Source organism: Athene cunicularia (assembly GCF_003259725.1).
Source record: "Athene cunicularia isolate RWA chromosome 1 unlocalized genomic scaffold, athCun1 chr1_part1, whole genome shotgun sequence".
NCBI classification, from domain to species: Eukaryota; Metazoa; Chordata; class Aves; order Strigiformes; family Strigidae; genus Athene; species Athene cunicularia.
Genome location: NW_020799091.1, coordinates 62,395,144 through 62,404,696, shown reverse-complemented (window position 1 = coordinate 62,404,696; position 9,553 = coordinate 62,395,144). Strand labels below are relative to the sequence as shown.

Below are 9,553 nucleotides of genomic sequence, written 5' to 3'. Positions count from 1 at the left end.
GTCTTGGCTCCCCTCTCCGCAGGTACAGCTGCGGGCCGACCGTGTACGACCAGGCACACCTCGGGCACGCCTGGTGAGTCGCGTCCCGGTTCACGGCGGTTGGGGGAAGGTGTGTGTGTGTGTTTGTCCCGTCACGGGTGGGAGCCCGGCGGCGGCGGTGACAGGCCCGGTGTGTCCGGATGACAGACCCCTCTGGGAGCCGCTGCGGGGCCGCCGGCTCTTCACCTCCTGCTCCGTGCAAAGGGCAAAATCCCGTTTGCTTCTTGGTTGGTTTTGTTTGTTTGTGGTTTTTTTTGTGTTTGTTTATTTTTATTTTTTTCCCCTCTCGGCCTCAGGAAGCGCGGAAGGGGTTATCTGTGCCACTCGTCCCCGACAGAGACAAACCAGTGTGAAGTATTAAGATCGGGCACTTGTTTTGCTAGGCAGGGCGGGTTGTTTCAAATCTATATCGGCATAACGTGACCTCTCGGTGCAGAGGAGTTGGGGTCTTGGAGCGGAGCTTCCTGTCCGTGTGAGTCGATAGCTTTGCATCGAATTTGGTTTGGATGCAGTGCCAACACCAAGGAAAAGCTGTTCAGGGTTGACTATTAAAAAGAATCTGTTCTTAAATCTCAGCCCAGGTAGTCTAAAGGCCTTTTTATATAATGACAGTTCAGTGGCTTACTGGGTTTAAAGCAAAAAATCCCAAAACAGCACAGTATTTTCTTCACAGGTCATTAGGATAATTACAGTAATAAACCAACTCTGTTATAAGTAACTTTGGAAGAGTACTCAATACACCGGGGAAGGTTGCTGCCAGTTGTTTTAAAACAATGCACCTGATGAAGAGACATGCAGGGTTCAAGCTGCTCTTGAATTCGTCTCCTAATTCTTAAAAGAGCAAGATGCATTGGGCTCCTTGGAAGAGCAGGGGCTTCTCGGATAATTGCCATCTGTGTGAAGATCAGGTGCTGTGTTTTTGAGTAATTCCCGTTTAATGTAGGGCATTTCACAGCTTCTGGTCCTGTCTCGGCTTCATTCAGAAACTCATGTTGAATTTTGCTCAGTGTTGAGCTGTCGCAGTACTGTGCTACTGGTCTTTCTTTCTGTAAAAGGGAAGCTTTAAAATACCAATTATGTAAAAATACTGTTGGTGACCTCTCTTGAAATGCTGCTATACTGTTGTGTGTACGTGGCTGTGTCGTCTTCCTCCTTGCTTTTGTACAGTCTTATCAGAAAATTAACCTAGCTTTTTACTGGTGATCTAAAAATCAAGAAAACGATATCTTGAATTATTTTGTTTGTACTTAGTACCTTCAAGGAACTTTAAAACATCATAGCAATTTGTGTATTTAAATCTACAGTTTTGTAATACAGGCTATGTTAACAGTTTGCCTTGAAATAATTGCAATTTAAAATCATCACTTGAGAGCAACTGCATAAAGATGCTAATAAATTCATTTTCTTCATCACTCAGTTGAGGTTCTCTAGTACGATAGGACCTGTCTTCCCTGACACGATACAACAGGGGAGGGAATTGCAGAAGTGCTCCTGTCCATAGTGTTTACAGAGGTGGAGGATTTAACTTTTTGGTCTTGCAGTTCTCTGTGGTTTTTGAATGTCTGTTTCTGTCAGTGGTTCTCCTTGTTCTCTTGCCTTCAGGCTCTTTTGATTAAAGGAGGGGAGTAGGAAGGCCTTGCTTGCCATTTCAATTGCAGGCTTTCCTGATGTGGAGGTTTGCTGAACGTCTGCCACCTGGGTTTCACCTCTTCACTTGCTGATTTAAGAAAGAGTAGTTAAGGCCAAATATTGCCTTTGGAGTGGGGTATCATGAATATAGAAAAGTAGCTGTGTTAGATTTTTTTTTTTTTCTGCCGCCTCTTTGGCGCCTTCACGTGTTGTTCCTGTAACGCTGTTGTGTGGCAAGAAGCCTGCGCTGAAAACTTTCCTCTCTCTTCTGATCAGTTAAGCCCCCCAGCCTGTGAGGAGTTGGCTTTTCCTTCCCAGCATCTGTGGTCTTGCACGTGTCAGTGTTGACATTCTGTTGCTCAGCTGATTTGTTCAGGATGGTGGAGCACTCTTGATTTTATAATTGTTTTTTAAAAAATTGTATATTTTTTCCCAGTAGCTAGGTCCAGCTGTGGAGCTTTGGTAGGCATAGCTGGATTGTGTGCTGCTGATGGGGGGTCTACTGACCAGGAAATGCACTGGGAAAGAGCATGAAGTCAAATGGAATGATGGCTGTTGCTACAGTGCCACTCTTGTAAAAAAAGGTCACATTCTTGCAGCATGTTAGCTTATCATTAGAATTCCTTTTTTTTCCCCTTCTTTTTACATTTGACTTGTGGCATACACAACAAACACAGCAGGTAATAATGCAGAAGCGAATCATGGGGATGAGCTTGAGATCCTTAAGAAGACTTTGAAAATAATGACATTATTTTTCTTCCTTCCTCTGTGCCTTGATACAGTATCTAAAACTTACTCTGTGTAAAGAAAACAAATCAGACTGGCAGATAGTGCCACCTTTTCCCTCAGTTCTGACACTGGCTTTGATCATGCTGGTATGAGCTGCAGACTGGTTGGCATCCAAGTTTCTGGCTGAATGCTCAGAAATAAGAATAAAACCAAGCATGAGAGGAGGTTTCACTGAGTCCCTTGTGCCTGCTCTGCTACTCTCCTGATTCTGACTGTTTTTTTCTTTTCACTCCTGCAGTGGTAAGCACCCTGCTTTCTGAGGTGTTAGGAGATCTGCTCTGGCTCTTCCAGTGTTTGTTCCATCAATTCAGTTAGAAGATCAGAGGAGGGGGAACAACGTGAAATTTGTGTCTGCTCTGAGAACTACGACTGCAGGGCTGTTAAATCTCATATCAAGCTTTTGATGCTGGCATTGTTCCTCTGAACAGGGTCCAAAGACCAATTTAATATTCTAATGGAATTGTGTCACCACATTACGTGAACCTTACTACCAGTGAGCTGGTATTCACTAAAAACTATCTCCCTGGCAGCAAGGCTTTCAGAAAGCCTTTGTCAACATGGGCATAGTGCAGACAGCAACAGCAAGAAGTATTTTTCTTCATCAAGATTTTAGACATCCATAAATCTGAACCTTAATGCCACCTAGATATTGCAGCTAGCGGGGGAGGATGCAGATCCATTTCCCATATTTGCTTGCACTTTGCTCTGACAGCCATGGGGGATTGCAGTTCATGTGGCAAGATGGGAACCTGTAGGTCTGTGAGTCTCCTTTTGGGCTCTGTTTTCTCCAAAGCCAGCACAGGATGAGGATTCCCCTCACCTTGCAGGGCAGACTCAGAGCCTCTAAGTCACCTTCTAATACCACACCTAATAATTGGGTTATATTCAGTCAAAGCATGTTTTGAGAATTACAAGTGGAGAGTCTGTGAGTGGCAAATGGGGCTGCCACAGCCCCGTGCAGCTTGTAGGTGCGTCAGTCTATCAGCATGAAATACTCTGGTTTGTGACAAAGAGCCTAAATAATTTTGAGAATTTATTCTTGAGTGTAAATAAAAAAACCCAACTCGCAGAACAGCTCTTTGTAGCTATCAGAAAAAACGTGGTAGTGCGTGAATGAAATAGGTTATTGGTGTTTGGTAGCATTAGTTTTTATTCAACCCTAAGCAAAGTTCGTTTGAACCCTGTTTTATTTCTCCCTTTTCTCCTGCCCTGTGGCTTTTGAAAACTGGTTAGAATTTACAAAGCCTGAGGGATGTATTTCAGGAATATCTGATCTGTGTATCTTACTTTGTACTGTTTGCTTTGAGAGAGTCTCCTGTCTCACACATAGTTTCTGATGCACTTCAGTGCTTGAATAAAGAGATGCAACAAAAGAAAATACTTGGAAAATTTGATGTAATGTGTCACTAATGCCAGAAGAGGGTAGGCCAGTTCAAGGGAAATTTGCTTGACTTTTGTACAGGTAGTAACTGGTTTTGCAAAAGCACTTTATGCACTGAAGACCTATTTCATTGCAAGTGTTGGGGTATTTAGATTTTCCCTGTGGCTGTTAGTACTGTTAGTTATTTTTGTTTAAGTTTCTTACTACTGCATGTTTAAAAGCTCATGTTTTTTCTTTTCCAGCTCCTATGTTAGGTTTGATATACTTCGAAGGATAATGACTAGGTTTTTTGGAATTGAAGTTATCATGGTGATGGGGATCACAGACATAGATGACAAGATAATAAAAAGAGCCAGTGAGGTAGGTGCTTGCTGCAGTCTTTTACCCAAATGTTGGTATTTTCTACAGCTACTTACATAGGAGAATTAACCTGGGTTTGGATGTTTTGGCTGAGTTTTGTTGGTTTTAATTAGTAGATAATAGATGTTGAGATTCCTGGTCCCCTAACATGGCTGTAATGGGGCTGGGAGTTTGGAGTGCTCAGAGTCAAGAGCTGCGTGGAGGTAAATGGGTGAGGAGGAGAGACAGGGAAGGCTATGTTACACTACCCATGGCCAGGATCCTCCTGCCCTTGCCCTCTGCCCAGGAGGCCAGCAGGGAACAAAAAGCCAGTGTGAATCCTCAGCAGAGAGGAGGGTATCTTATCCCAAAACCAACTTAGCAGCCAAGAGGCTTCTGACTGAGTTCTGGAGAAGTGCTGTGTGCTGTCAGTCATTAAAGGCAGTATATACAGCATTACCACACGTGAGGCTGAGGGCGGTTCCTGAAAGGTGCCGAGCACCATCTAGCTGCAACGTCAGCGCCATGGAAAGCTTTATCTGTCTTGTCCAAGTTAGTCACCTACATGAAAGTTGACATTAAGTGGAGGGGTAGATCTTGATAAGACTGGGGCTGTAAGTGGTTCTCAGTTGGGTTTTAATCAGATGTTTTTTAGCAGCTGAGCTTGATGAATGAGTATTCTAATTATTTTCTTCTTTGCTTTTTTTTTTTAATGCTTTCTGGACCTTGAAACACTAAGAACATAGTTTCATTGTACATTTTGAGTTTTTTTGGTTTGTGTTTATATCTAACATGTCTTCTGGATCGTAAGTGAATGTGTTGGATCAAATTGCAGTTGCAAGCTTTAAACTAGTTTCTTGGAGCCAGAGAATTTGACAGCTGTCACTTTTATTTAATCTTTAAGTAAACAGTTACTATTGCAGTTAAACGCAGGGCACTGCATTCAAATGAATGCTAGCACGCTGCTCCTGTGGAAATACGTGTGTGTCCCCTTAGTCCATTTACTTGCAGTTTTCTAAGGCAATAGGCCATCTTAAAAAAAAAAAAACAAAAAAAAAAAAACCAAAAAAAACCTCCACGAAAACCCCAAAAAAACAAACACAAAAACCCCAGCCCAAAACCCCCCTTGAAAACCCAGGCATTTCAAATCTGTATGTGTGCATTTTAAAATTTATCCTTGTTGTCAGAACATTATGGAGATTTCATGTTTGAGGAGGGGAAAATGACATGATGTTTTAAAATAATTTGTATTCATTTACTGCATTCTTTGTTTCTGTGAAGTAGTTTTTTAACGGCTTTTTTAATGACTTTTTGAAATGCCTGCTCTGCGTGTTTTGTTTGGATGGCCAAGGCCTCTACATCAGTAGCCTGATTTGGTTGTTGGGACCTCCAGTACCTGAAGCATTACAGTGGTAGGATCAACATGCCCAAGCTTGTTTTCCATCCTCTGGTCGTCTGGTGGGATTCATTTAGAGAAAACCTGGAAGTTGGGCATCTAGTCTATGATGAGCATGTCCTTGGTGGTCCTTTGAGAGAGAGAGATAAGTCTCTTTATGTTTTGAACATTCATCTGGATGTGAGGAATTTCCCCATCTTCCTCTTTTGGGTACCTTTGTGTTTCTGTTGTTTGAAGAAGCAGCTGAGCTGTATAGGGAGGTGAGTGTGGTCACTGGGGTCTGGAAGAGCCCTCTTTCTGGTCTGTAGGCAGAAACATGCCTTCATTTCTCAGTGCTGAGCATCTTCGTTGCTACATTTCTGGAAAAGCATCTGGTCTGTCTTCACCAGAATTCCTTCCTTGTCTAGGAGCTTGTCCAAATAGTGGTACGCAGCTGTGCTCTGAAAACCAGACCCCTTAAAGATACTCCAGTAATGAGTTGGAATTGATGAAACTGGATTTATTTTGTTAATGATTCAGTTATCTGCAAGCTGGAGAGACTGACAGTATATTGTCTTCTCCCCTGTAGGTTCTCGTCAGAGAAGATGTAAAAGCTCCCATTTGAAACACTGTGATATCATGCTTTTGCTTGCTAGGACAGGTTTTGCTGCCATGCATCTTTCAAGTCCTGTCATTTTCTGAATATTTGAGAACAAGTATCTTGTCATGTGCAAGTTGTCACTTTCCTTTCTAGTTGTGCTTTCTTGATACCTCTGTGAGAATCCTTGTTTCTGTCCATCACCCCATGAATGAGAAATGTGGAGAAGGTGCTTGAGAAATACTACACTCAACAAAGTGTGGGACTGACTTTCAGTTCATTTTCCCTGATTGAACTGAGATCTATGAGTAACCATGATCAGCTGAAATAGCTTATTTTTCTTAATCACTGAAAATTAATATCCTGTCTCATTCTGCAAGTCTCTGATCTGTCTTTCTGACATGTAGGTAGTATCAGTGTCCCCTGCCAATAAGTTGAATGAATTTCATGTCCCGTGTACTGTGGTGTATCTTGTCACTGGAAATGGAAGACCCTCTCAAGAGGAAAATAATGAGAGGGAAGGAGTTTATTATTTTAATCTTTGGTTGCTTTGTCTTAAAAGATATGTATTAATATCTTGGCAATTCAGAAGCGTAAATGAAGTACTACTGTTAAGTTATTTATAACTTATGTCTCCTCCCCATGAATGTGAGATTAATAAGTCTTTCTGACTCTTTACCTTGGGGGCTCCAAGTCTTCCAATTAGCTATTAACTGTCTGATAAAAGATTGCAATATTTTATATTATTACTTTGATTTATGATTTACTAATCTGCTTCACTCTTTTTCAGATGAATATATCGCCAGTAGCTCTTGCTCGTATTTATGAAGAAGACTTTAAACAAGATATGGCTGCCTTAAAGGTACAGATAATCAAGATTCTAAATTTAAGACCATTTTTAAGCAATTATTTTGGTAAAGAATCTCATTTTGACAGTTAGATCTGAAAAAAAAAAAGATTGCTTGTGTGGTGAAGCGTTGCTTGGAAACTGAGTACTGATTTATTTTTTCATTCTTCTGGAAAGATATTGCACACGTTTTGAGTAAGGAAATTGGGGAAGCAAATCCTAGCTTTAGTATGAACAAGCTAAATTTCTTTAAGAACACAGATTTTTTTTTTTTTCCCCCATGCAATAGAGCCTTGGTACACGGATAATGCATATTTATTATAATGCACAAATAGACTGATCTAAAGCATGGGAAACATCAAATATTCTTTCACTGACTTCAGGTGACTTTGCTTCTTGTCCAGTCCAGAATGCTTGTCAGAAGCAGGGAGTAAGACACTGGGAGGAAAAATGAGTGGATTTTTTTGACACACCTCTTTTTTTTTTTTTTTAAGATAAAATTGAGGAGAATGTTATTTAAAGCTTTCTTCTTAGAGTGAAGGGACTTTTCAGCAGTGTGTTTTATACAGGCTAATGAGATGTTACTTTTTCTTTGTTTAAGGTCCTTCCTCCTACAGTATATATGAGAGTGACTGACAATATTCCTCAGATAATTTCCTTTATAAAAGCAATAATTGCTAGTGGACAAGCTTACGCAACCTCACAAGGTAAGACTTACAGCAAGGCAACTCCTTGTTCAGCACATGTACAGGAGATCAGCGCTCATAGTAATCCTGTTTGGGGATCAGATGAGATACCCTTTGCCAGGCTTTCTTTATGTTGATTAACAGACAGGGTGTGAGCAACTCATTTGTGATGACATGAGTGGGCAGAACAACTATTACTCAATTTCTATGTTAAATGTAGCTCATTACTTAATATAATTGTTTACTGTAATGAACTGCTATCTAAGCTCCTGTGGGGAAGCTCTGGCCTGACTTGTACAAGAGAGCTGGGGGACCCTCTTAGTTCTGAACAAGAGGTGGGTATCTCCTATGTGCTGTAAAAGATGTGCTTGCAAAGCACAATGTATGGATTTTTTTTTTTTATTATTATTTTTTTTTTTTAGCAGAGCTGGTGGTTATAGAAAGATTCGAGTGCATTATAACTGGAGCAGCAGTAGGCTGTTCTGCAGTCAGGAAGGGAATTGCTGATTGTGCTGCATAGGCAGTGAAGAACCTGGGGAGATCTCCAGAATACAAAGTTATCCTATGTGCAGAATGAGCACATGCAGTGAGGCTACTGAAAAGCTGGTAACGTGGAAACAGCTGCTACTACTTTTGCAGTATTTCTAAATTTCTAAATCAGAATTTAAAATGGGGGTTGAAGGGCATCTTGTTTTGCTTTCAGGGAAGTGTTATCTCCTCATCATGAATGTGTCCTATCTTTACAATAAAACCAAATATTTCTTTTCTATTAGGCAATGTTTATTTTGATGTTAAGTCTTTGGGAAAAAGATACGGAGTATTAACTACTATTCATCCTGATACCCGAGATGAATCAGGTAAGTTCAGGGCACCAACTTGTTTGTATTAATGCAGTATTTTAACTCGTGATGTATCTGGGTGTAAATATTAATTCAACAGTGTGAAGCAGTTTTTTAAGCTGTTGTATATAGCCAACAATTTGGTTAATTAAGACTACATTGCTTTCATAATTATTAATTGAGGGATTCACTGTTGCCAGTGCAAGAAGAAATTCGGTGGTCTCTCTTCATACTTGGTTCCCTCTATACCTTTGTTCTGGTACCTTAGAGCAATTAAGATTCTTAATCTATTTTATTTAAATATATAGGAATGGTACATACAGTCTTCATAGTGAGGTGGTGGTCTCTGCCATTGCATTAGCCAGCAGTGAGATAGTCAAGGCTAAATGCAGGGAAACTTCATCTACCATGTTACTGTTTGGGCAGTTGCACTCCTCTGATACATGCTAACTGGATGGATTTGCTTCTTTCATTACTTTCCACCAGACTACTGCAAAGCGGCCTATTTGTGTGAGGGTGAGCAATCCCTTGATAGGCTGTGCTAGAGCATGCCTGTACCCTGGGCTGCATGTTTTTTGATGCAGTTATCCAGCTGCTGAGCAGGATTGCTGAGCCTCTTTGTAGTTTCTGTAAGTTGGGTCTGATCAGGTCTCTGCATTGGAGAATTTGCGGGTCTCCTGTGTCCTTTTGTATGCTGAAGTTCAATATTTCTTCATTGAAAAAATCTGTTTGCAATTACTGAAAATGCCTGGCAGGCTGATGCTCAGGTGAATTGCAGCCAGAAATTTCTCTCAGTTCCACTCTGGAGTTGTTTCAGCATTACAGCTCGCGGAGGGAATGCATTTTGTCGACAGTTATTTAGAGGCAGTTACTGACTGGAAAGGCAGCCAACAGCCTCCTGGGCTGTACTGGGAAGAGCATTGCCAGCAGGTCAAGGGAGGTAATCTTCCTTCTCTGCTCAGCACTGGTGAGACATGCCTGGAGTGCTAGGTCTGGAGCTGGTCTCCCCAGTGCAACACGGACATACTGGA

At 41.3% G+C, this 9,553-nt stretch overlaps 1 protein-coding gene across 2 annotated transcripts in view; it reads left to right on the top strand.

The window, feature by feature from the left end:
• Nucleotides 1–6: 6 nt before the first annotated feature.
• Nucleotides 7–9,553, top strand: part of CARS2 (cysteinyl-tRNA synthetase 2, mitochondrial) — a 39,377-nt gene continuing 29,830 nt past the window's right edge. The window contains exons 1-5 of one of the 2 annotated variants that reach the window (XM_026848902.1): nucleotides 7–73; nucleotides 4,081–4,198; nucleotides 6,941–7,012; nucleotides 7,599–7,704; nucleotides 8,457–8,540. In XM_026848902.1, coding sequence (XP_026704703.1) covers nucleotides 4,115–4,198; nucleotides 6,941–7,012; nucleotides 7,599–7,704; nucleotides 8,457–8,540 — 346 coding nt within the window. In that variant the 5' untranslated portion in view covers nucleotides 7–73; nucleotides 4,081–4,114. The remainder of the gene's footprint in view (nucleotides 74–4,080; nucleotides 4,199–6,940; nucleotides 7,013–7,598; nucleotides 7,705–8,456; nucleotides 8,541–9,553) is intronic. The other variant, XM_026848906.1, reaches the window with a different exon arrangement.